At 52.4% G+C, this 27,365-nt stretch overlaps 1 protein-coding gene across 2 annotated transcripts in view; it reads right to left on the bottom strand.

The window, feature by feature from the left end:
- Positions 1-27,365, bottom strand: part of PIGL (phosphatidylinositol glycan anchor biosynthesis class L) — a 74,203-nt gene that overhangs the window by 14,813 nt on the left and 32,025 nt on the right. Inside the window, exons 3-7 of one of the 2 annotated variants that reach the window (XM_022560926.3) lie at positions 13,176-13,266; positions 9,784-9,851; positions 7,992-8,023; positions 6,415-6,548; positions 3,821-4,042 (exon numbers count right to left, since the gene is read on the bottom strand). In XM_022560926.3, the coding sequence (XP_022416634.1) occupies positions 3,944-4,042; positions 6,415-6,548; positions 7,992-8,023; positions 9,784-9,851; positions 13,176-13,266 (424 nt within the window). In that variant the 3' untranslated portion in view covers positions 3,821-3,943. Of the gene's footprint in view, positions 1-3,820; positions 4,043-6,414; positions 6,549-7,991; positions 8,024-9,783; positions 9,852-13,175; positions 13,267-27,365 lie in introns of those variants that run through there. The other variant, XM_089900294.1, reaches the window with a different exon arrangement.

Below are 27,365 nucleotides of genomic sequence, written 5' to 3'. Positions count from 1 at the left end.
GATCTCTTGTTGTGGCGCGCGGGCTTCTCTCTATGTGTGGCGTGCGGCTTTTCTCTTCTCTAGTTGTGGCATGCAGGCTTAGTTGCCCCGCCACATGTGGGATCTTAGTTCCCCAACCAGGGATCAAACCCGTGTCCCCTGCATTGGAAGGCAGATTCTGTACCACTGGACCAACAGGGAAGTCCCCTCATTGTAGTTTTGATAGACATTTCCTAATGACAAATGATGTTCTTGTGCTCATTGGCCGTTTGAAAATCTTGGATAAATGTATATTCAGGTCTTTTGCCCATCTTTTAATTAGGTTGTCTTTTTGTTGTTGAGTTGTTTATATATTCTGGATACTAGGTCCTTATCAGATATTTGATTTGCCAATACTTTTTCCCATTTCACTTTTTAAAAAAAATTAATTAATTTATTTTATTTATTTATTTTTGGCTGTGTTGGGTCTTCATTGCTGTGCGTGGGCTTTCTCTAGTTGCAGTGAGCGGGGGCTACTCTTCGTCGCTGTGAGCAGGCTTCTCACTGCGGTGTCTTCTCTTGTTGCGGAGCTCAGGCTCTAGGCGCGCAGGCTCAGTAGTTGTGGCTTGCAGGCTCTCTAGAGCCCCGGCTCAGTAGTTGTGGCGCACAGGCTTCGTTGCTCCGTGGCACGTGGGATCTTCCCGGACCAGGGCTCGAACCCGTGTCCCCTGCATTGGCAGATGGACTCTTAACCACTGTGCCACCATGGAAGCCTCCATTTCACTTTCTTGATAGTGTCCTTTGATGTACAAAGGTTTCTATTTTTTCTTTTGTTGCTTGTGCTGTTGGTATCATATTTAAGAAACTGTTGCCTAATCCAAGGTCACAAAGATTAACATTTGTGTTTTCTTCTAAGAGTTCTATAGTTTTAGCTCTTAAATTTAGGTCTTTGTAGTAGTTTTTAAAATTGGGACATGTGAGTCTTACAACTTGGTTCTTTTTTTAAGATGGTTTGGCTTCTGAGGCTCTTGCAATTCCATATTGTTTTAGGATCAATTTGTCAGTTTCTGCAAAAAAGATAGCTGGAATTTTAATAGTGATTATAAAATTTAGACAGATCGGGGCTTCCCTGGTGGCGCAGTGGTTGAGAGTCCGCCTGCCGATGCAGGGGACACGGGTTCGTGCCCCGGTCTGGGAAGATCTCACATGCCGTGGAGCGGCTGGGCCTGTGAGCCATGGCCGCTGAGCCTGCGCGTCCAGAGCCTGTGCTCCGCAACGGGAGAGGCCGCAACAGTGAGAGGCCCGCGTACCGCAAAAAAAAAAAAAAAATTTAGACAGATCTTATATCTTTTATGTTGAGCTTATTCCTAGGTATTTTATAGTTCTTGAAGTTGATGAGAATGGGATTTTTTCCCCCATTTTCATTTCTGTCACATTATTGCCAATTAAAGACAGTCTATTGATTTTTGTAAAGATATCTATTATCCAGCTGCCTTACCAGATTCCCTCACTTATTTTAGTAGATTTTATGGACATCTCTTGGGTTTCTAAACATAGCTGTCTCTTCTAATACTTATATCAGTTATTTTCTTGTTCTGTCCTACTTTGTCAGCTTCACCCTTCAGAACAACCTTGATAATCACGATGATGGCAGCTTACCTTTCTACCTTGTCCACTTGGTTTTAGGTGCTAGATTTTGGTAAATAGTCTTTATTATATTTACGTTGTATTCTTTTTTCCTATTTTTCTTGAAGGTTGTTATTAGGAATAGTGACTGAATTTTGTTATCTTTCGGTGCCTATGCGTAGAATATGGTTTTTCTTCTTAATTTGTTGATGTAATGAATTATGTTGATGGATTTCCCAAAGTAGAACCATTCTTACACTCTGGAATAATACCCTGCTTGGTCATGGAGTCGTAATTCTTTTGATGCACTGCTGGATTCAGTTTGCTAATATTTTCTTTTACATTTTTGCATCTGTATTCACAAATAAAATTTCAGGGTTTTTTTTGGTGCTATTTCATGTTTTGTTGTCTGTGAATTGGAGTACTTTTCTATTTTATGCTCTAAATAATATTGGAATTATTTTTAGATAGCTGCAAAACCATCTAGACTAGGAATCTTTAAAAAATCTGTTATAATTACCTTTCTAATTTCTTCTGTGGTTATTGGGTCTGTTCCCTTTCACTTTTTAAGTCAATTGTAGTCATGTAAAGTCCCATTAATAAGGTGCCCACCATTGGATATAATCCAGTTCTTCTTCCCTAGTTCCTATTCTCAAATGTGGGTGGCCAAAGCTGTACTGGGGGGGTGGGTGTGGAAGGGGGTTTGGAGGCGACCCCCAGATGGGACTCTCTCAGTTTAAGGAGAGCGTTTTTTACTTTGCAAGGGCTCAACAAAAGCAGCAGTGTGCAGCTCTCCAGTGGACGGAGACAGCCACCACGCCAGCCTCCGTCCATTGGGGGTCCAGCCCCTTGCAGAGCCTGGCTCCTCTGCCTCTCCCCCCTGCTGCCATGCATTTGGTCCCGAGCATCTTGCTGCACAGGTGTCCCTCCCTCACTCCTAGACTCGGCCAAGGAAGCAGGACAGCCACCTGCCCAGGAACGCCGACCTCCTTCAGGTCTTGGGTGCACTAGCTTGATGCTGAGTCCTGGGAAGATTAAAAAAACTGGTTGTCACTCATCTTGCAGTGATGCAACCCTGCGTTTTATGGGATTGAAGTGTTTGGACCCTATCTGTGACATTACGGTAGGGTCTGGCGGTGGTCCAACGTGTACTCGGAAGTCATCCATTTCCTTTCGATTTTCAGTTTTGTTGTCCTGGACTGTGCATATCAGCTCTTATAGTTTTCTCAGTCTCTTCCATTTTTGTGGCTGTCCTATCCATTCTGTTCCCAGTAACGGCACGTTTGTCTTCTCTCTTTCTGAATTGGAGCTTCCCCTCTTTGCGCCACTTCCTGGACCACCAGCTGGACTCGGAACAGCTTCCAAGCCAGACCCCTTGCTTCCCTTTTATTTGTAGCACCATTTTAGGACATAGGTTCCTGAGTGTTAAGCTCCAGATCTCTCTTCCTATTTCCTGCTTCTCCCAAAAGACTGACAGTGAGATATTTGATTGTATGCCGTTAAACGGACATGTCTTCCCTAGATTCAAATCTGGTATGTAGGCCACAAAGATAAATCCAAGGAATTATGGTTGAACTAATTCAGTATAGACCATTCTTCTTTTTTTTAAATTAATTTATTTATTTAATTAATTTGTCTGCACTGGGTCTTTGTTGCTGCACTGGGCTTTTCTCTAGTTGAGGCGAGCGGGGGCTACTTTTTGCTGCGGTGCGCGGGCTTCTCATTGCGGTGGCTTCTCTTGTTGCGGAGCACGGGCTCTAGACGCCTGGGCTCCAGAGCGCAGGCTCAGTAGGTGTGGCGCACGGACTTAGTTGCTCCGCGGCATGTGGGATCTTCCCGGACCAGGGCTCGAACCCGCGTCCCCTGCATTGGCAGGCGGATTCCTAACCACTGCGCCACCAAGGAAGCCCTAGACCATTCTTTTGTGTGTGTTTATGTCTGATGAGGCTGCTTTGGAAACAACGTAAAAATACATTGCATTTAAGAAGGGATTTCAGAGCACTTTACATTCATTTACGACAATTGCGTGTCTGTGTTAGGGGGTTGACATACATTGTGCATTATGTAAACTGTCTTGCACAAGAGCTTGAGAAGCCAGCAGGGTGGCTGTTGTCCTCGGGTGGTGTGTGTTCCGCTGGTTGTGGATTTGCTCCCCAGAGGAAGAAGCTCAATTCTGGACAGGCCGGTGGCCTGCAGGGCCTCCATTTTCTTAGAGGCCGGGCAGCTTGGAGGAGACGGGCCCGGGACGCAGTCTTATGCTGGGATCTCCTTGTCTCAGGGAGATGAGCCGCTCCGGACACACCCTGGGCTCCCTGGCCATTTTTCTCTCTGTTCCTTGGGTCTGAGAGCCCTTCCCGGCTCAGAGGAAGTGCAGAGAGTTGATTCTCATGTACCGGGAGAAGAGCACATAGAGGTGGCGGAACCAGAGCAGCTGGCTGCGGTGGCAGGACATGGCTCTCTGGAAGAATCAGAGGACCGGTCGTGAGTGCTGGTGCCGGTGGTTTGTTGTTTTCACTCTGCTTCCTCTCCTTCAGGCCTCCTCCCACCCACATACTGCAAGCTATGGCCTGATCTGGCTTCTGCTGTGCCCTTCGAACCCCTCTGGACTGGCCTCCCCCGCCTGTCTCCTGATACCGGTGTGATAACAGCAGAGGGTGTTGATGCAGCCGAGCACTACCTCAGTGTAACAGCCCTGTGGGTAAAGGACTATTATTATTGCTTTTTTTAACAGATGAGGAAACTGGTTCATCAGTCTCAAATAGCAAGTAGGGAGTAAAGCTGAGATTAAACCCAGAGCCGTCTGGTTGACTGTGGAGCCTACATTCTTAATCCCTGGCTCCACTACCCTGCATATATAACTCGTATAGGGCTGTTTTGTGCCCAGACTCCTATGGATTAGCCAAGCTGGGTAATTACAGTCACTCTTAGAAGAAGAAGGAAAGGAATAGTACCCATATGTACTGGCTCTCCTTGCCATACAGTGGGGGAAACGTTATCCTGTCATTCAGATCTAGTGTAGCTCAGTCTTTAAACAGAATAGATCACAACAACTGATTTAACTAGATGCAACCTATATAAATGGTTCCTGTTTTTCTCTAGGTACCATGATTAATGCTTATAATCTAAGCTAATATCATTGCAAACCTTTACGTAAAAAGCTCATTTTATATTCACTATTGGAACATCCGTGGCTTTAGGGATGTAAACACCCCTGTGATGACTGTAAGCTTTAAGTTGATAAAGAGAATTATCACCATATTCAGGCAAAATATTACATAGCATGGTTTCAACAGGAAATACAACTAAAATTTTTAAATAAAAATGACTTTCAGAAACAAAATGGATGTGTGAACTCACAGAATAATGTTTCAGTTTTGAAGACCATAGTGAGAATAAAAGGTTCATTTTAGAAAAACGTTGAGGGAAGATAGGAACTCTGTGGTCCAAACACACTTGTCTACTTGTGAGAGATTCCGAGTCACAGGGGCTTCCCACATCCTGCTGCCCAGGTGGCCAATTTTGTAGATTCCCTCGTCTTTCAGTGGCTGCAGCACCCACTCAATAAGATGGGCGCTTACAGTAATTATATATTTATGGCCAGTTTGGTTTTTTACAAGCTTTTCTTCCTATTACTTTTCGTTCAGAATTTTCAAAGGAATACTGCAAAATATCAAAATTGTTGCTATTTCCTCCCTACTTTTGGAACATTTTCACTACGTGTGTTTCAAAACTATGATTTTTCTGATTATATAGTACCATATCATTCACCTGCTAAATGATTTTAGCTCCTTTTTTGGGCCTCATAAATTACACTAGTGAACATTCTTGTACGTCAGCCTCTGGACACAACTTTATTTCTTTAGGATAAAATTCTGGAAATAAAAATTAGTGGGTCAGAGAAAGTATAGATTTATTGATATATTGCTCTGCAACCCGCTTGTGTCTACTGAACGTATCAAGAACTTCAAAAGGTAAGTACAACTTCTGAGAAGAGTTCTGATATTTACTACTGTTGCTTCCCAGAAAATGATAGCCGTTTACACACCTGTGTCATTTAATGGCTCAACATGGGCTCTAGCCTTTGAACCTTTCCACTTGGATAGCAGAAATGGAAAGGGTCAAGGCTACAACTCCCCAGCAGCCTTCTCAGACCACCTGCCCCACCGACCACCAAGAGTTTTCACCAGGAGGGCCTCGCTGGGCCTGACTCCTCAGCCGGCAACCCGTGGTCAGCCCCAGTGGCTCTTTACAGAGGCTCCTGGCAGGTCTGAGTTCCTCTTGGCTCAAGCTGGGAGCACTGGTCCACGTGTAGCAGGGAAAAACCGGTAAATCGAGATGTCCAACCATAAGGGGTGTGTGACCTATCTTATGGTGCGCCCATGCCATGGAACACAGGCAGACATTACAAGGTGAACACCTAATAACCCTGGAGAAAATGGTCGTGATGTTGCTAAAGTAGGTTTCAAATAAGCAGGCTCTGTGGCCCCCGCTCTAAATGCCTGTGCGTGAATACTCTTTATGGAGGGCGTATATACTGTCAAGAGTGGCTACCCCTGAGGGGTGGGCTTGCAGGCACTGGGGTTTCTTCTTTTCTGTATTTCCAGATTTTCTACACTGAGCCTGTATTATTAATTGCCTTTTTTCCAGCACATATTATTTCTATAATCAGAAGAAAATGTGCAAGTCCCTGGTCTGCGGCTCCCAGGGTCTGGCTGCGGGCCAGCTCTGGGGACAGAACTGCTGTGGAAGGCCTCGGTGAGGGGCTTTGAAGAGCCAGGGACGGGGCGCAGACCTGGGGGGGGAGCACAGGGGTGGCGGGGTGGTCCTCACCTGGGCCTGGGCCGCCTCTCGGCGGCTGAGCAGGAAGAGGGCATCGCGGGCACACAGCAGGGAGCAGGGCAGGTCCAGCAGTGACAGGTACTTGCGCAGCAGGTTCACAGACTGAAGCGTGAGCACCAAGCACCCTGGGGGGCGGGCAGAGCGGAGACTTGCTGCTTCAGGCAGATCTTCCTGGGTGCCCACCCCTTGCTCTGGGCTCAGGGCAGGGCAGTGTCAGCAGAGCTGCTCTTTGCCCATCATTCTCACAGATAAGAAGGGTGAAAGGGCCCCAGAACACCTGACGGCCGCCCTCTACCTGCTCTGTGCCCCCAGCAGGGAAGGGTCGGCTGCTAGAGGCTGGGATCGAGGCCCAGGGAGAGGGGATGCAGATAGGACTTCTGTCCTGGGAGGCCAGAGACCTGGTTCCTGCTTGTCACTAAAGAACTGACGGGCTTGGGGAAGTCCTTTCACCTCTCTGAGCCTCAGTATCCCCATCTGTATGATGGTGTTGGTCATGAGTGTGGGACTGGCCTGTTTCCCAGGGTTGATACAAGGATCAAACACACGAGGGTCATGTTCCGAAGCCCCCGTGGCACCGCCAGCCAGAAAGGCCATCATTCCATCCCCAGGGCTCTCCTGTGAGGGTGCACATCGTGACAGAAACCAGCTCAGGGAGGTTAGGGGGTGTCGCACAGAAACTGGCCAAGCGGGTCAGACGCCTTCCTGTGAGTTGGGAAGAGTTTCAGACCCGTCCAGCACCCATGCGTCACCCACAGCCTGGCCAGTTAACTGGGGGATGGGTGTGAGTTTCGGTGGACATCCTGAAAGGATACCAGAGGCGGAACAGACCTGGCCAGGGAGAAACCAGGCAGGTGAGGGGCAAGGCCTACGGAGGAGGTTAACTTCCTGTGTCAACCCGACTGGGTCCTGGGTGCTCAGATACTTGGCTAAACGTTGTTTCTGGGTGTGTCTGTGTTTCACGTTTGAATTGGATGACTTGGTAAAGCAGAAGGCTCCCCCAGCATGGGTGGGCCTCACCCAATCCATTGAGGGCCCGGACAGAACAGAAGGCGGAGGAAGGGAGAATCCATTCCTGTCTGTCTGACTGCAGAGCAGGACGTCGGTCTTCTGCCCCGAGACTGAGATTTACACTATTGGCTCCCCTGTTCTCAGGCCTCTGGACTCGGGCTGAGTGACGCCCCAGCTCTCCTGGGCCCCCGGCTTGCCGACGGCGGATCCCGAGATTTCTCGGCCTCTGTAATTGTGTGAGCCAATTCCTTGTTTTATATGTATATATATAAGTGCATATACCACCATAGCTATCTATCTGTGTGTCCTGTTTGGTTCTGTTTCTCTGGAGAACCCCGACTACACGCTCCTCCCTCACATCCGGAGGATACTTCCCAGTGGATACAACCTGATTTCGAGACCTGGGGACCCGCCGTGACAGGCACGCTGAGCTGAGTCAGGAGAGTGTGGGCCTGCATCCCCCCACCCCCGCCCTGGCTGAGGGCAGCTCTCCGTATATTTACCAGTTTCACCCTAGAGGGATGGTAACGGTGACCTTTTACAGGAGGGACAGGCCTTACCTTTAGGTAACTTCCCTTGTGCGTGCAGGGTCCTGGAGGAGGGAAAGGACAGGTGACAGTGAGCATCCCTCTGCAGCTAACAGGCAGGGCCACGCCTGCCCCACCCTGGGGTCCCTCCACTGTTGGTTTCTAGGCAGTTTCTTGAGCGCAAGTCACCATATAGATTCCCTGGATTCCACACCTTTGGCTACAGCTGAAGGGACCAGGGTGGGTCCCTTACCCAAGGTCAGCCGATCTGGAGGTGGCCAGTGGCTCATGAAGTGCCCTGGTCCAAGCTTTGCCCAACAGATATGAAGGTAAGGACAGTGGACTCTGTGAAGTTTTTCTCTTTTGAAATTGAGATGTGAGAGTGGTGGAGAATATTTAAAATGTTAATTGGTATTTCCTCTCTGATGCCCCTTTCTCCTATTTGACACCCTGCCCCACCCCTTCTGACCATAGAGGCCCTTCTGTGCTCACTGCCTTAAGAGGAGGGATGAGGTGGGTCCACCAGCAATGAACTTGTTTTGAAAGCTGAGGGATGGAGGCATGGGGCAGAGTCCCCTCCCCCCACCAACACACAGACACACGCACTCATCCACCAACACACAGACACACGCACTCACCCACCAACACACAGACACACGCACTCACCCACCAACACACAGACACACGCACTCATCTGGAAGGGATTCCCCAGAGCAGGAGTTAAAGATGAGAAGCTGGGAGGGAACGGATGAACTTACAGGCCTCACACACACACACACACACACACACACACACACACACACACCCGCAGAGCCTGAGGGAACGGATGAACTTACAGGCCTGACACACACACACACACACACACACGCACACACACGCAGAGCCTGAGGGAACGGATGAACTTACAGGCCTGACACACACACACACACACACGCACACACACGCAGAGCCTGAGGGAACGGATGAACTTACAGGCCTGACACACACACACACACACACACTCGCAGAGCCTGAGGAATAGAAAACCCTGAGGTCAGAGGCCACTTGTCCTGCGCTCTGGGTACAGCCCTGGGGATGATCTCCAGGGAAAGAGCTGGGAGGCAGCATCTAAGTGGAGGAGGGAGGGGCCCTGGAGACGCGCCTGGAAACGGCACTTCAAGCCCTGAAAAGCGTTGGACGCATTCAGAAGAGGGTCATAAAATCGTCCTTCACGTCAGGCTGCCCCCTCCTAACCCCAGGCCCGTCCAGCAAGCTGCTTACGGGCCCAGGGGGAGCACGGCTTCAGAGGTCAGGACACACGCTCTAGGTCTCCATGACCCCGAGGAAATCCCTCAAGATGTGTGAGGATCTGGTTTTTTACTGGTGAAATGCAGGTGCGTGTCAGTCACATGGAGAGGCTGCAAAGAACAAGTAAGGTTTCCTATGACGTGCACATCCTCCTTCTCCAAAGAAAGTCTGAAATTGTGCACAGAATACACAGCAGGAGAGAGCAAACAAGCTGGAGTTAGAGGAGGGAAAAGAGGGTGCAGCCAGGAGGGCCGCCGATCCCCAGAACTCAATCCTTAGTCCTGTGCGTGCGCTACAAGGAACTGAAATTTGGCCCTAAAGCTTTCTGTGGCCAAAGCAGAGGGATAAATCAAATCCGTTCCCCCACTTGCCGTATCCGGGGGTGGGGAAACTCAGCTGTTCAGGAGACGAGACCATAATACCAGGACCCGAGGGCGACTGCCCCCGGGAGCAGGTGGTGAGAGAGCATGGCTCTCTGATGGCCCGAGGGGGGACAGTGACGGGGAAACCAGCCGCCCGGAGACTCAGAGCGCCCTACCTGGCAGCCGCATATAGAGCCACGTGGTTGCTGTGGCCGCTCACACCTCCCGCGTCAAAGGTCACCACCTGCAGAGACACACAGGCTTTCACTCAGTGCCGAACCTGTCCCTCCCGCCTCGTCCCCGCGGCCCGGGAAGGACAGGAGGCCCCAGAACCTTGTGCCTGTTCACGTTCTGAGTGTATCTGAACTGACGTGGGAGCGGGTCGGGGGTGTGACCATTGCTTGGCCGACTGTGTGGAGACCGTGGCTGTGGGTTTGACTGTTCGCTCTTTTTTTTTTTTTTTTTTTTTTTTGCGGTACGCGGGCCTCTCACCGTTGTGGCCTCTCCCGCCACAGAGCACAGGCTCCGGACGCGCAGGCTCAGCGGCCATGGCTCACGGGCCCAGCCGCTCTGCGGCATGTGGGATCTTCCCGGACCAGGGCACGAACCCGAGTCCCCTGCATCGGCAGGCGGACTCTCAACCACTGCGCCACCAGGGAAGCCCTCTTTTTCTTTTTTAAAATAAATTTATTTATTTTATTTATTTTTGGCTGTGTTGGGTCTTCGTTGTTGCGCGTGGGCTTTCTCTAGTTGAGGTGAGTGGGGGCTACTCTTCGTTGCGGTGCGCGGGCTTCTCACTGAGGTGGCTTCTCTTATTGCAGAGCATGGGCTCTAGGCGCGCAGGCTTCAGTAGTTGTGGCTCACGGGCTCTAGGCGCGCAGGCTTCAGTAGTTGTGGCTCACGGGCTCTAGAGCGCAGGCTCAGTAGTTGTAGTGCACGGGCCTAGTTGCTCCGCGGCATGTGGGATCTTCCCGGACCAGGGCTCGAGCCCGTGTCCCCTGCATTGACAGGTGGATTCTTAACCACTGCGCCACCAGGGAAGTCCCGAAAATTTTTTTAAAAAGGCATATAAGCTAATTGCATTATGGTGGATACGTGTCATACATTTGTCAAAACCCACAGGACATGCAGCACCAGAACTGAACCCTAATGTGAACCAGGACTTGGGGTGATGATGCTGTGTCAGCGCTGGTTCACTGACTGTAACACATTGTGGGCTCGGGGGGTATGTATGTCCTTTCTGCTCAATTCTGCTGTGAACCTAAAACTGCTCTAAAAAATATACTGTATTAAAAGAAGGTCACCCCAGAACTCAGGTACCCTGTTCTGAGCCCACCCTTCCCCGCAGCCCAGTGTGGGCCCTGTGTCCACTCCCACCTCTGACGCTAGCTGCCCCCGCCCCTCAGGCATGTCGCAGCATGTCACCCTGGGAGTGATGTCAACTTTCAGTGTCTTGGTCTCCTCATCTGTGAGATGGGAAGAGTGAGGCCTGCCCGCCTTTCCTCTCTGGGTCGAGGTGAAGGTCAAGTGAAGCCACGTGGGAGTGTAGGACCTGGACAGCAGTCAAGGCCGAGTGTCCGCTGCCCTCGGGTGGAGGTGATGCCGGGGCCGGGCTGTCACTGGTGAGCTGGGGCGCACTCCCTGGTCTGGGAACTTGGGGCCACTGCATGTTGGCTCCATCACTTCTGAAATTCCTCAGGGCCTTGTTTCTTCTTCATCCTATACCTTCTGATAAGCCCCCTCTCTTCCTGCTTCGAGGAGGGCTGAGCTGATCTGCCTCTAGCCCTGGACTCGTGCAGGTTAGGACCTGACAGCAATGGCGTCTGCGGTTCTTTGCAGAACTCCATCCACCTTCCCCGCTAAACTGCAGAAATCTCTGGGCAAATGAAGTCTTACCCAGACCCCAGTAAACAAGAGGGAACAGTGGGGTTGCTCTCGCTTCTTGAAGATAGTGGCTCACAAGACATGGTCTGTACTTTAGAGGATAAACAGCAACTCATGTCACAGGTGCAGGACACACGACAAATGCTGTCCCAAAGAGGGCTGAAGAAGTCCGGGAAAGCTTCTTGGAGAAGGCGGTCTTAAGCCGGGCCTGGACCACAAATCACTTTTCTGGGACACAAACTTGGGAGGCTCTTCTGAGAGCAGGAAAGGCACGCAGAGCGTGTGTGCCCTGAAGCTCCTCCCTGGATGTTCAGGGCCATGGCTGCAACATGGTCTAAACAACAACCCGGCCCCTCAGCAAGGACCAACCCTGTTCATCAGTGAAGAGCCCCGAAGGAAGGTCCAGGTCGGAGGCGGCCAAGTTCACGAAGATGGGAGTTTATCCTACAAACAGGAGTTACTGGGAAACCAGCCGTTCCCATGCACCGAAGCGGGGGAAGGGAGAGTTTGGGGACTGGCCCTGGGGAAGCCGGGGTGCCGAGGGCCACTGTGGCCCACCTCACAGGCCCTGCCCTGTACCCCAGGCCAGCCCGGAGGACCAGCTCTGCCCCCCTGCCAGGCTTGGGGCCCTGAGAGATTCTGAGCATGGCCTGGGGGGTGGCAGGCAAGAGGACCCAGGCCAGGCAGCAGGCCCGGGCCGTGAACCCTCCAGCTGTGACCCTCAGACCCTGTGGGAAGTACAGCCGGGAGGGGTGGGGCTGCGGCTCTGGGTGACCGTATTTCCAGCCAGAACAAAGAGGGAAGCCAGCGCAGAGCCCTGCACCTCCGCCTTGTGTGGGTCAGAGCCAGCCAGTTAGGTGGCCCTTTGGCCCATGTGGACGAAGTTCCCGCTGCATTTCTGTCATTAGAGCTCAAAGACGGTCTAATATATCCACGAAAATCTGCTCTTAACAAAGGTCTAACAAATCCGTTCACCTGGAGAATTCATCACCGATAAAAGCTTAACAGCAGGGATCATCTTTTAACGAGGCTTAATCAAAACTTAAAGCAAGTGGTTGGATCTTTGAATGGTAGGTTTTAGGTATTAACTCCTGAAGGGTTAGCGTTATTTTAGAGGTGGACACCTTCTTGGAGCCTTAAGATCGACCGCTGGCGGGGCCCGGGCCGGCGGGGCCCGAGAGTCGAGGTGGGTGTAGCTGGGCCGTCCGCCTCTGCAGGTGGATTGAATGCCCACTAGAGCTCCAATCGTGACCAGAGTGTTCTCCCTGCAGGGGCTGTGAATTTATCCTCGCAATTTCTGGAGTGAGGACTCCAGGCTTAAAATCCTAGCTTCATACTTGGCGACCCTGGGCAGCTGCTGGGCCTCTGGGGGCCTCAACTTCCTCAGTGTAAGGTGAGCATTATAACAACACCTACCTCCAAAGTTACAAGGATACCTTAAAACTAAAACGCTTGGTAGAAAGCTCTGTGCCAGCGGGTCGTGGCGCAGGCTCGTGGGGTCCTGAGGTTTCAGGTGCCAGCACAGGGGTGGGAGTGGGTGGGTGAAGAGGGCGCACTTTGGAAAAATCTCTGCCTGTGTCTGAGCGCTGGGATTTCAGTTACTCAGGAAAGGTGTGTGTGTTCCTCGGTGGGTTTCAGGCAGACACAGCTGGGCCTCTGCTTCGAGCGGAAGGCATCCCCTTACCAGGTTGATGCGGCTGGCCTCTACATGCCGGAGGAGGACGTCGGCCACCCGTTCGGTGTCCCACCACACGCCGGGGTCATCTGGGAAATCCCTGGAAGGAAGAAGCACAACCTGGAAACCATTTCTAACCCGGTACAGGCTTCCCCTGGGGCTCCGGTAGGTGTGGGGGGCAGGGGGGAGGCAGCGGCATCAGCATCCGGATGAAACACGACACGCTCTGGGGGCTTTGGCTCTTGGCCGGGGAAGGGAGCAGACATCAGCGAGACACGGCTCTGTCCATGAGCTGGGGACAGGTGTGGTACCCACGAGCTCGGACGCAGGGCAGAGGGACACGTGTCTTTGTAAGAGTCAGAGGAACGGCGCGTTGATAAAAGTACGGGAGTTGCTTCATTTAACCTCAGACAGGTGTGAAGGAGGCTTGATGGATGAAGTTAAGTAGCCTGTTTGTTGCAAGGTCGTTAGGGATGGATTTGACCCAGGTTTTCTGACTGTAGAGCAGAGAGGTTTCAGCCCTGGGGAACACCGCAGCCCCATCCCCCCGGGCACCCTCAGGGGCAGAGGCCTCTGCAGGTGACTCCAAGCCTTACTGCTCCCTCCCCCTGCCACCTGCTGATCTGAGGCCAAGGCCGTGGTCTGCCTTCAGTTTGAAGATATTATTCAGTATAAATAGATGGCCATCTCTGCCGGCTCAGGTCCCGGCAACACCCACCCGCTACTGGGAAGACACGGGCCTCTCCGCTCCCCACCTGGCAGGTGGCTGTCACGTCTCCGTGGACAAGGGCCGTTAAGGGACCCACTTAGGACTTTGGTCAAAGGAGAGTCGCTGAAGGTTTTTCAGTAGGAAAAGGACACGAACCTCAGCACTAGATATTGCAGCTACTTCCTGTGCTTCCTTGGCTACCTCTTCCACACCCTGGGGAGCCCCCCGGAGAGCTGGCTTCAGGCTTTTCAGAGCACTGTCCTGCCAGCCGTTCACGCGGGTCCCCTAATGCTCCTGCCACGACAGGACAGACAGCTCAGCTTGGGGATGGAACAGGGAGAAAGGGAGAGGGAGGGACCAGGACAAAGTCCTGCCTTGTCTCCTGGGAGGGAGCTGAATATGGGATGGAGAACATGGCCTGCTGAGCTCAAGAGCAAGAGAGACGGGAAGGTACCCTGGAGTGAGACAGCTGCACACTTGCCCCTGGCTGGGAGGCCCACGTAAAGGTATCAAGGCGTCCTTTTGGAAACTGGATTTACCAATAATAGTCACGTGGATGGGAAAGCAGTGTGAGTAGAAGGGTAGGATGGCTGTTGGCTAAGCGTAGTTCTCGGGCCTGAAGTGCTGAAAGGGGAGCCCCCGAGTGGGGAGCTCGCTGCCGCCTTCTCGGCACCTCCCTCAGAGCCAGGCCCACGGGAATAAGTATTGCTCCCTGAGGTTCTCTCAGGGCCTCTACCCTGAAAGAGGAAGTCAGCTATTTGGGGCACCCTGGAGTGTCGACACCCCCACCCCCCGTAACCTGATACATCTGACGTGGCAGCACCGCTCTTGGGATCTAGTCCAAACTCCTCTTGGTCAGGCATTTGAGATCTCCCCAGTCTGTCTCCTATTTGACCCTCTTCTCTTGATTTGGGCGAGTAAGTGAGATAACCTATGTGAGAAACTTTACATTCTAAAACTGTAAAGCGATGTGTAAATGTCAGAAGAGGGTCATAAAGTGGTGGCTGTTATTGAGGCATTAGCCTAGTCTAGGCCCCTTCAGAAAGGCAGGCAGGAGGGAAGGGGTCCCCCATCGCTTTTACTTGCTCTGGAAGTCCCTTGCAGAGATCTCTGTGCTGACTGCCTGCATCAGTGGTCTCTGGGTTCACAGTGGGGTGTAGGCATCCCAGGAGATGTGTGAGGTGATCCACTGAGGTTAAGCAAGACATCGCCAGAATTTCTAGTTACGTTTCTCTCTCTGTTTAAATGTCTATCTTGTAGCTATTTTATAAGGTAACATACGTTAACAGAGTTTGACACGTATACAATTTAAGGAAGCCCACAAATATTGGCAGCGCGTACTCAGATTTTGTTTCTTTTTGTCAGGGGACTGTGCTCAGAGCTGTGTGGGGGTCACTTGTCTCATCTACTCACCCTCCATTTTACTTCATCTTTTCCGGGATATTTTAAAACAACTTTATTGAGGCATAATTTACATACTATAAAACCTACCCATTTAAAATGTACAATTTAGTCATTTTTAGCATATGTACAGAATTTCTACATTTTATTTTACTAGCATTTTGCATATATTTAATTCTTGATTCTCTAACCTATCGTAAGTTCCCCGATGGCCAGGTGCTACGTTAGCCATCGAACAGTCAGGGCCAGCTAGGAAAACAGAAACCACCAGGGATTTCAGAGGGAATTTAATACAGAGAATTGCTTACCCCATTGATGGGAAGAGCTGAGAGGCCCAGCAGGGAACAAGGAGACGATCAGAGACTGGAGAAGCCACTGTCACCTCTAGGGTGGGACATCAGAGTCTAGAGACGGGGTGATGGTGGGAACTACAAGGGCAGTGGCTGGAGTCACGGAGAACATTTAGCTGCTGATGGCGGTGCTGCCCGAGGTGGAGGGAGCAGGAAAGGCCCTGGTTTTCCCCTCCTCTGCCTTCAGTCTCCCATCACAGCCACCTATTGTCAAACCTATTGAGAAGCCAGGTGACTGGCAAGGGAGCCTGGAAAGTGTGGCGTCCCATGGTCCTGAGCAAAGGCATAAGGTGTTTGGTAGTGCTCCCGGCAGGGGCCCAGTGCACGTCTGCTTTCAACTGCATCCCAGTTTGTTTGTTTGTTAAAAAATATTTATTTATTTATTTATTTGGCTGCACCCGGTCTTAGTTGCGTCACGTGGGACCTAGTTTCCCGACCAGGGATCGAACCTGCGTCCCCTGCATTGGGAGCGCGGAGTCTTGGCCACCGGGCCGCCGGGGAAGTCCCTGCGTCCCCGTCTTGACCCTAAGCCTTCGAAGGGCAGCAGCAGTCCGGCCACCTGCCTGTCGCCGTTGTCCACCCCTCTAGGAATGCCGTCGCCCACTAGCTGCTCGGGTGTGGAGGCCACTGCCGGGAAGCGGGATTCCAGTCTCAGGGAAGGGAGGCGTGGCAGCGGTTGACGGGCAGCTTCACCCCCGCAGCTCAGGGATGGAGCCCCGCCCACGCTCAGAGTGGTCCGGTGTCACCAGGAGGCACTGTGATGAGTTCCAGCTCCCTGCTCACCAGGTGACTGGGGCACGCGCTGTGTCATCAGGAAAGCTGGGAGAACCTGGGCCACACCTCCTGAGAGCCCTGACTTCTAGGACTTTATGTTGCAAGAAGCTTCTGAGGGAGGTTGAAACACTGACCGTGGATGGTAGTTTTTAGGAAAGAGGAGGCATCTCGGATGGTAAATAACATCCTGTTCCCTTTACTTTCCCAGAGCTCAGCCTCGCTCCCACTGCTTCCCGACGGCCTCTTCCTAGTGCAGTGTTTGTTCATTACTGGGTATTTTGCACTGGAATAGTGCCTGGCACAGAGCAGGCACGTGTTAAATGTTGTCTTCCCCTTATTATTTTGTAATGTTTTCCTATTTCCCAAGAGACAGAGGGATTACTTGTCATCATGAGGAATAACTGAGATTGATTTTGGACTAGTGTCTCCCAGTGGCTGCCGATCTGTGGCTCTGATGAGGGCTGAGCATGTAGAGATTGTCTCCCCAAAGTCTCACGCTATCTTGCTCTAAGTGTGTCTGTGATGGGACTGGAATGTGACGTCATCCCGGAGAGGTGAAATCATCAAAGTCAGGAAAACTCCGATGTGGTGCCACCCCATCCCCAAACAGCTTCCCTGTCCCTGGAGTCCTCCCTTCATGTGGCCTCCGGCCTCTGATAACTTGGGATTCCCCTCTGCTCTTCTTTCTACCCAGCCAAATCTCACACATCCTGTAGAGCCTCCTCCACGGACCCTTCTGGATGGAGTTTGGGGCCCTCATTTCTGAAAATAACTGCAAGTCCAGGGATTCCCCCGGCCACCCTCGGGGTGATAATTCCCTCGAAGGACTCGCAGAACTCACCGAGAGCTATGATGTGCACAGTTAACAGGTTTTCACCGGGAAAGGATACAGAGTAAAATCAGAAAAGGAAGAGACACATAGGGCAGAGTCCGGGGGCATTCTAAAGGCGGGTGGTCTGTTGTCCTCTGCCTGTGGAGTCTGGGCGCTATTCTCCCAGCACTGACGTGTCACAGTACACACGGAGCATCGCCGCCAACCGGGGGCGCTCACGCGAGCTTTGTGGTCAGAGTTCTTATCGGGGCTCCATCACTTAGACAGGATTCATTGGTTGCTGACCGGCTGCCTAGGTGGTTGATCTCAGCCTCCAGGTGAGCTTGACACTGCGTGACCCACAGCCCCACCCGAAGCTCCGATGTGGTGCCACCCCCTCCCCAAACAAAGGCACTGCCATCAGGTATGCCAGAGATTACTCCCCAGAAGCCAAGCGCAAAGGCCAGACCTCTTTTTGGACTTGGCCAAATTCTTTACTACGAACTTCCTTGCATTTAGGAACCTTACTGAACTTTCCTACCAACTATGGCTTGGGCGGCCCCACTTCGCACCTAATTAGTGCAACATTCTGCTAATTTCCGTTGTTTTGTGTGTCTCTCTACCTGCAGTCAAGTATGAGAACAGACCTGTGTCTCACCTATGTCTCCTGTGGTACTTTGCACAATTCAAGTCAACCCAGTTTACGTAAATAAGCAACAGCAATAAACGAGCTCTGCCGTGTGCCAGGCACCGACCGCGCTGGGGAGCTTAAGTGGTGGCTGAGCCACAGGCAGGTGTACCTGCCTGCCTTTGGGGGTTGGAACATACAAGTAAGAGCTTTGGAAGATAGCAATTTTATAAAACAGATTAGGGACAAAAAAAAAAAAAGAAATATATATATATAAATATATATATATGAATTGCAGAGGGGAGTAAAAGGCATCCCAATGGGACCACTTCCCCTCAAGGCAGGAAAATATAAAATTTGATAGTGGGAAACTTCAAACAGAGAAATGTAGAAAAAGTGACTCCTTTGAGACCAACGACGTGAGTTGTCTTCCTAAAGTTCAACCTTAATCAACTCAAGGCCTGCCCTGTGTTCCTTTGTGCCGTCCTGCTTCTCGCTGGCCGGAGTTGGCGGGGGTGGGGTGGGGTGGGGGGCGGGGGGTGATTGGAATTGAAGCAGCCATCTTGGTGCGTGAAGTAGCCTTAGGTATGAAAGCCAGACACGGCGGAGTCACCACAGAGAAGGAGCCCTGGCCCTTCACACCAGGCCCAGACGGTGCAACTCCTATCACAGTTATTGTAGTTATTGTGGGTTTTCTGTGATTTGCTGCATAACCAGATCCTGATTTATATATGCCAGAATTTTGTAAAGCCTCCGTTTTATTGATTATTTAGGTTGTTTCCAATTTTTATTATTGAACTAAGGTGGTAACTAGCATCCTAATACATAACTGTTTGTATGCATCTCTCAGTATTTCCTTGGGATAAAATCATAGAGACGTACCTTTGGGGTCAAAGGTGAAGTGAGGAGAACCTGGGTAGATCTCCCTCTGAGGAACCGTGTTAAGAAGAGGAGGTGAAGGGACTTCCCTGGCGGTCCAGTGGTTAAGACTCCGTGCCTCCTCTGCAGGGTTCAACCCCTGGTTGGGGAACCAAGATCCCACATGCCATGTGGCATGGCCAAAAATAAATAAATAAACAAATAAAACAGTATAAAAATTTAAAAAAGAGGAGGAGGTGGAAAGCATGTTAACTCACAAGGAACAGCATCACGGAGAGAGAGCCGTGCACTTCACAGGCTGGAAGGAAAGACTAACAGGGACAACTCTTATCAAGAGCTCCATTCTTTCTAAACAACTCAGGTGTTTTGTACCTACTTCCTTATCCCTGAGAGCTCCCTGAAAAGGCCAGTTCATTTACATTCTTTGACAGCTGGAGAGAGCGGGTTGGAAGGGAATGAGTTACACGTGGAGTAGGCGCCATGGCTGGCTGAGTGGGGCTGTAAGGGAACACGTGTGTTGTCAGGACCCCAATTCATCTTGTTAACCAACCCCTCTCCTGGGAAATCACGTGGATGTAATTCAAAGCCAGTAGGAAAGCAGAGGTCAAGCCCTAAGAGTAGTCAGGCTTCGTATTTAAGGAACATCTGGACTCGCCCTCCTACCTGAGGCAAATGTGATGCGTTTGCTTCAGCAGCTGACAGGTATTCTGCAGCTGCTCGTTCCTCTCCCCAAACCCAGACCTGAGCAGGCCTACGGCGAACTACTGAGAGGTCCTAGAAACTTCCTTTAATTATTAGCAAGCTCCTTCTTGGCTTTTATTGCAATTTTAATGAAAAGAGTATGGAAATGCCTCAGACGCTGATCTATGCCTGGGTAGCTCTGCTAAGATGTAAAACTGAGTAACCCTTTCTGGCTGAGACAGAGGATATGGTGGGCTGAAAACAAGTTTCTGGCCAGGTTTGGCCAAGGAGAGCAGAGGTGACACCTCTGAAGACCTGAGGACAAGGGCAAGCAGGGGTTGCACCGGGCGCCCTTACCCGACGCTTCTCCTTCCAGGAGGATTCCCGCCTGCAGAGCCCTTCAGCCCAGAAATGGTCAAGCTGAAGCTGCTCTGAAATGTCTGGCAAGTCACAATCAAGAGACCCGCGGTCCCTCCCCTCTTCACTCTAAATCTCTAGTCAATCAGGTGATGTTTCCTGATAAAGAAGCCAGCCGTGGAGAACCAGGAATGGGGGTGGAATTTCCAAGGTCGTTTACAGAGGAAGCCTGGAGACTACTTAAAACATTAAAAAGGCCTAGGAAAGATTGTTTAAAGAAAACAGGCATTTTACAAAGCAAGAAATGCAAGCTGCCAGCATATATTCTTTTGATTCTCAGAAAGAGTAAAAACAAATGCAAAATGAAAGCAGGACATGGTGTGGAGGAGGGCTCACAGGAAAGGGCGTGGCTGTTCCCCCCCCCTCCCCGCCCCCCGAGCTTAAGGCTGCACCTGTGTGCGAGGGCAGTTTGGCTACGGTGCGATTATTCGTGCTCTTTGACCTTATCTTTCTAGAAATTGACTCTAAGGAAATAATCAGCCTAAAAGTCAAAGTCCGATCAGGCAGAGACACCACTTTCACTGCAATTACCAGGGGAAAGAGGCCGGCAGTTCTGTTGTTCTGCCACCAGGGAGCAATTTCTCTAACTTCCTGAATTGTGGTTTATGAAAAATGCTAAAGATAACACAGAATTTTAGGGCATGTTGAAAGTAAAAGCAAAGAAACTTAGATACACCCAAGGAAAGGAATGTTAAAGCAAAACCAAAAAAGAGAACTCCAGTTAGTAAACTTTAATTTTGCTCCTGACTTAAGAATGAGACTCATATGAAAGAGGAAATCTATGTAGAGGAATTGAATTTTGAAAACAGCCTGTGAGAGAACTTCCAAATAAAGGGCTCTGGGTGTGTTCAAATGGCCAGGTATCCTGGCCTGGGCTCCCCAGAAAGCAGGGCCGGGACGAAGGCCTATTGGGAGGTGTGACCCGGGAGCAGGAGGGAAGCCGCACGGGGAGGGGAGGCGGTGCTGAGTTGCGGGCTGGCTGCGGGGGCCCGCGGGCTGCAGGACTGCGTAGAAGGCAGGCATCTCAGAATCGTGCATCTGTCCGGGAGGAGAAAGAGGCAGGTACTGATCTCCGGGGCGGGGGGCGGGGTGGTCGGCTCTCCAGTACTTTAGGGCTGAGCACGCGCGGCAGACTCCGCGCAGGGGCAGGGCTGGCCCGGGCGACGGGCAGTCGGCCTCCTGGCCGCGGGGAGGCGTCGTGGGTGGTGCCGGCACGCACCGCGCAGGGCACGGCGGGGCGGGGCTCCCAGAGGGAGGGTCGCTGCACGTTTACCCGTGAGGGCTGCGCATGCAGTCGGCGCCAAGCGCGGGCGCCAAGCGCGGGCGCCAACGCGGGTACAAGACCCAGGGAGGCGGGGGAAGGGGCTCGGCTGGTGCGGGGGGAGGAGGGCTTGCGGGTCGGCGGGGGCCGCAGAAGCGCGGGGAGCACCTCGTGAGGACGCGGCCCTGCGACCCCGAGCGGGCGGGTCGCGACCCGACACAGCCGAGGAAGCGGCCCTCCCCGGAGTGCAGTTAGCAAGCGCTGTGTTAATTCCGCTGGAAAATGCCCCAAACCTAGCCCTGCCCTAGACCTTCGCGCTCGGCCTGTGAGGGTCATAGAATAAAGTTTGTTTTCCTGCCGGCGGAGCAGCCTCGGACTCCGACCTGCTCTGCTCTTTCTAGTGACTTGCCCGGGCCCAATGGGGGCATCGTCCCGGGAGGGGGCGGGGAAGGGGGGGAAGGGGGACGGTGGGCCCTCCTCCTCCCCCCTCCCGCCGTCCCCCTGGGAGAAGGGCTAGCCGGTGGGGACCCCGGCGTGGGACACGGGCCGGGGGCTGATCACCGCGCCCCGCCCCGCCGGCGCCGCGCACGCCCTTATTTGGTCCTGTGGCTTCTCTGCCCGCCTCCTCCCCAGCCTCCCTCCGGTACATTTCTAAACTCCGGGGCTTCCTCTGTCATCCAGGCGGGCAAAGGTCATCTGAGTTCAGCGCTAACCCGAGGCGGTTGGGCGGAGTGCTGGCAGATCACCTGGGCCCGGGCGCCGGGCCTCGGGCTGCAGGAGCCGCGCCCAGGCCAACGCGGGTCCGGGGCCGCTGGGTGCGCCCGAGACCCCGGGGGACCCGCCGGGCTGGGGCCGGGGCGGGGACCTTGGGAACCGGGCGGGTGGCTGCGGGGCGTCCCTTGTTCGCCAGTGACCAGCCGAAGAGGAGTAGAGAGGAATAGAAACCGGGGGAAGCGGAGGGGGAGAAAGGGAAGGGGAGAGAGAGAGAGAGAGAGAGAGAGAGAGAGAGAGGGAGAGAAGTGAAATAGACCAGCCTGTGTCTGTGAAGTGTCCACTCCGACAGGGGCCCCTCCTTAAGCAGTTTAAGAGCCCAGACAACGACCAGATGTCCCGGGAGACCCTCGTCCACATAGGCTCCCCACCCTAACCGTACAATGGATTTTCCTTTCTCAAGGACTAAAAGCTAATCATGACTGTTAGGTATACCTGTAGCTCTCCTTTCTCTGAAAGATGCGTTTTATGTTAGTATCACAACAAAGTGTGCAAAGCTTGCAAGGTGAGAAATTCTTTTCCAAAAATTGCTAATTTATTAGCTGTCTTAGTGGCAACTGAAAAACAGAGCCTGCTCACTGAACTCCCTTCAGAGGTCACCGGGTTCTGCTGGAGAGGCCCAGGCCTGTGTCCGGACTGCTCCCCTCTCCCCACCGGACACACAAGGGCTCCCCTGAGCAGAGGCTGTGTAATAATGTTCTCAGAACAGAGAGGAAGGGCCGTAGCCTAAACTTTTGATGGGTCTCTCAATCTTCTGGTGCCTGAAATGTCTGCCTCATTCCTTTTTCTAAAAAAGCCAAATTTAGGGTTATGTCAGAGAAGGGGTTCATCCCTGATTTTGGCAAGCACCCGAGACACTGTCACATGCCAAGAAACAAGAGCAGACATGTAAAAAACTAAACTAAACAAAAATACAGACATAAAGCCAGAGGGTGGGGTGTGGAGTCCCCCCGGCCACTTGGCCTGCTCACCAGGACACCCTGGAGTCCCAAGGGGTGGGGTAGGCGGGCTGAACCAGGGACCCAGGGTAGCTTAGGATGAAAGGGAGCCTTAACTTGTAGGTTCCACTGGGCTGCAAAGCACTGTGGGTGCAGGAGGATCAGACCAGTGCTCAAATAGCAAAATCCAGGACAAACGGCACTGTCAGAAACAGCCAGACACGTTGCTACGGGGGATCAGAGAGGAAAATTTAAGGTTGCACAGTGTGGATAAAAAAGGCTCCTGTGGAGGTGGAGGCGTCTGTGCTGGGTTGGGAGGAACAGGCCTCCCGGCAGGGGCCACACATCCAGTGAGAGGAGGAGAGCAGAGCCACGGTGTGCAGGCTGAGCACGGGGCTGTGGCTGAGGCCACAAGCGTAGTTTCGCTGGGCAGGGGCCACCCGTCCCTGTATAGAGACTGTCGTACAGGGAGGAGCACGGGGCGGTTCCTGCGGGGCAGTGGGCAGATCAGGTTTGCTTTAGGAAATCAACCTGGGAACAGTGAGGGACGCACTGGGGGCGTGGAGCATAGCTAGGCGTCGGCAAGGTCCAGTTCAAAGACGTGGCCGCGCGGATAGAAGAGAGCAAGGCGCCAGGAGCTCTCACGGAAGGAGACTTTGCCAGATTTAGCAGCTGACTGGGTGGTTCCTACCATCATGAACAAGGAAGAACACAACATCGCAGGTGATTCCAGCATCACACATGAGGGCTCCACGTTTAGAAACAGCGCCTTCCTTACAGTCAGATGCCATCACTTTATTTAGTCATCACTTGGTGTGACGGTCCAGGATGGGCACTGAAACTGGTGGTACCCAACTATAGAGAGCTCATCCAAATGGTGCTTACTTTTTTGGGTTCGTTTTAAGATCATCAAAATTGCAACAGCACGTTAAAAAAAATAATTCTCATGAAGAAGCTGTAGCCATGGAGAAACTCTCCGGGAATAGCCTCGAGGGAGCAAGAACCAGAACAGTCGCTTGGCGAGCTCTTGAGTCGGGATGGGGGAAGAGGATCGGGTCTGGTGGCGCAAAAACAGCGCAGAGCTGTCGACGGGACCAGCGCTGCGCAGGGCTTCAGGAAGAAAAGGCCGCTGCATTTCACCCCTTGGGAGACCACGGCTGGCCCTGGAAGCAGTGCCCATGAAGAGGGGCAGGCAGTGCAGAAGGACGGGGTCAGTGGGTGGTGAGAAAGCAGCACCAAGAGCTTCAAGAAGTTTGGGAGGAAGGGAGGCCTGCAGGACCCGGAGTCGGACCCGGAGTCTGCGGAAGGGTCTGTATAGCCCTGAGGATGTCTGAGGATGCGGCAAACAAGTCAGCTGACTTGGTAGAGAGTAAAGCTGCCTGGTGAGGGCAAAAGGAGAGATGGAGGTAAATCCTGGGCAACGTGTGGCTGCAGGGGATGGACGTACCACGCAGGGAGCAGAGCTACAGGCTTGCCCAGGGGTAACGGTTCCCGCTCTGTCGGCTGCTGTGAGGATGAAATGAGATAATACCTGACGGACACTTAGAACAGAGCCTGTCTTGTGGTCGGGGTCCAACAAAGGTGAGCTCCTGACCGGATTCCTGATTGGAAGGGAATCTGATGCCAAGGAAGGAAGTGGGCGATGGAGTGTCAGGCCACAGAGAAGTGTGGTCCACGGCCCACGGCCCACGTGATTAGATCACAAATGTGAGGGAGAAGAGCCACGCTCACGTGACCTGACTGTCATTGGCCCAGCAGGGGGCCTTCAAAGGTTTCTGTGGATTCGACCTACATTTTGGGAGGGTGTCAGCGTGGGGACGTCTCTGCAGAGCCCTGGATGCAGACGGTGGGGTAGAAAGATGGAGACTAAATGGAGACACGGCTGGAGGGTCGAGCAGAAGCAGGGGGAAACTGAGAGGACCCAGGCACCCGCCACGGTGACCACGTGGGACGGTGGTGCCGGCAGCAGAGGTGACGTTTCATACTGCCCGGAAGAGGCCTGAGAGGAGGCTGAGGAAGGTCTGCAGTGAAGGGGCTGGCGGGACAGGGAGGCTGTGAGGGAGGCCAAGAAGGCACGGGTGGAGTTGCCTGGTGGCTCTGGACGGACACTAACATGTACCCGACACTCCCAGCACCGAGGGCGACGGGATGCTGGTCACGAGCACGAAGAGCACCGGGCCCGATGGTTTGTGAAACAGTAGTGGGCTGGTGGCCACCCAAATTCGTGGGGATGCACACGAGCACCCTCCCTGCAAAGAATTCCAGCAGCTGTGAGAAGGGCCTGGTGAGATTAACGGCTGGCCAGGAGCAACTGAGTAAGTGTCAGGGGTGACTCCAAAGCTGTGGCTGACCTGCAGTGTCTCCTGAGGACCCCGACAGACAGGCCGGGAGGTGAACTAGACATGAGACTTTGACCGATGGATTCTGATGGCGCCCAAGTGGGTTCTTACTCTAACTCAACAAAGTTAATGTTAATCGCGGGGACTTCCCCATGGGCCGGTGGTTAGGGCTCCACCCCTGGGCGGGCAGCTAAGATCCCGCAAGCCGCGAGGTGTGGCCAAAAACAAAAAACAGCAACAGAAAACCCCCCAAACAAAAAAACCCAACACAGGGACTTCCCTGGTGGCACAGTGGTGAAGAATCCGCCTGCCAGTGCAGGGGACACGGGTTCGAGCCCTGGTCCGGGAAGATCCTACATGCCGCGGAGCAACCAAGCCCGTGCGCCACAATTACTGAGCCTGTGCTCTAAAGCCGCCGCGCCACAACTACTGAAGCCCGTGCGCCTAGAGCCCTTGCTGTGCAACAAGAGAAGCCATTGCAACGAGAAGTCCATGCACCGCAACAAAGAGCAGCCCCAGCTCGCCTCAACTAGAGAAAGCCCGTGCGCAGCAACAAAGACCCAATGCAGCCAAAAATAAATAAATGATAAATAAAAATAAATAAATAAATAAAATAATTCAAAGAAAAAAAGCCAAAACATGTCTCAAAAGAAAAAAAAAAGTGTCAAAATCTACCTTGTCAAAAAATGAGTTCAGGGACTTCCCTGGTGGTCCGGTGGGTTAGACTCCACGCTCCAATGCAGGGAGCCCAGGTTGAATCCCTGGTTGGATAACTAGATCCTGCATGCATGCTGCAACTAAGAAGTTTGCATGCCGTAACTAAAGACCCCACATGCCACAATGAGAATCATGTGTGCCACAACTAAGACCCAGTACGGCCAAATTAATGAAGTAAATACTTTTAAAAAATGAGTTCAAAATGAACTATTGTTCTGCATCAGAGTTTTCCAGCTGAGGCCCACAAATCCCTAGATGTCTGTGGCCAAATTCTCAGGGCTCCAGGAGTTCTTAGAAAAAGGTTTTTTTTTTTTTTTTTTTTTGCGGTACACGGGCCTTGCACTGTTGTGGCCTCTCCCATCGCGGAGCACAGGCTCCGAACGCACAGGCTCAGCGGCCATGGCTCACGGACCCAGCCGCTCCACGGCACGCGGGATCTTCCCGGACCGGAGCATGAACCCGCGCCCCCTGCATCGGCAGGCGGACTCTCAACCACTGCGCCACCAGGGAAGCCCAGAAAAAGGTATTTTTACTGAGATAACAATCTAGAAAAATTGTGATTATCTCATTGACAAGAAAGCAGATATGTTCATGTGATTTTAGCGCTTGTATTTACGTGTCTGAGATCACATGTGTATTCCCAAAGTTCCTGAGATACTTTTTTAAAAAGGACTCAAATAATACATATGAGCTAAACATGAACAGAAAACTAAGTTACGAGGAAAAAAGGATCCATGCACCACTCAAGATTAACGAACCCTGCCCCACAGTACTGTGGGTGGGAAACCACCCCACGTTCTCTAGGCATAAAGGCTAATCTCTCTGTACCAAGCCCTCCTTCCCCAGTGTTGTGGGACCCTTAGCCCCTCTCCTGTGGGGTTACCATGGGCCCAGGCAGCACCGTTTAGTGGGTCGCACCCCAGGAGCAGGTGGGGCCTAGAATTAACAACGTGAAGATGCATTTTGGACTCGATTGCAAAGGGCCTGCGGTGAATTCCCGCACCTGTGTGCACATCAGGCTCCAGTCTTTCCCTCAGCGATGCTGTGGTTTCCAGCCCTGTGTGCTGGACTCTGCCCTGGTTCACCTCTATTTCTTTACTAAGAGTGGAGCCAGCCCACTTGGTCAGGGCCTCGCGAGGGTCTGGTGAGGTCACATGATAAAAACAAGTGCCTTGTTTCCTGTCCTAGATGCTGGCTGTGGTCTGGCTCCAAACAAGAAGGTCAACTCAGAATCACCGCAGGCCACTTGCCCGACTCTGACGCCCCTGTTAGCTTGACACTTGCTGCGGTGTCACACCCACTAGACCAGGCCTCCTTGGAGACAGACGCTAGTCCAGTTCAAGTACGTTCGCCCCGTCCTCAGACTGCTATAATCTGACGGCTGATGGGCTGGCCTGTGCTTTGAGGACCCTGCCCCTCCGGTAGACATGCCTGTCCGATGTGACAACACGGAGGGGAGGGGGGCGCAGTGGGGGCTGAATTTAGCTGTAATGGGAATAAGTTAATACGACGTATAGAAGATC

Source organism: Delphinapterus leucas, chromosome 19 (assembly GCF_059928025.1).
Source record: "Delphinapterus leucas isolate spDelLeu-1000000601 "Yukka" chromosome 19, BTC_Dleu_Yukka2, whole genome shotgun sequence".
Classification (NCBI taxonomy): Eukaryota; Metazoa; Chordata; class Mammalia; order Artiodactyla; family Monodontidae; genus Delphinapterus; species Delphinapterus leucas.
The sequence above is the reverse complement of the archived record's forward strand: the minus strand, read 5'-3'. Positions and strand labels throughout refer to the sequence as shown.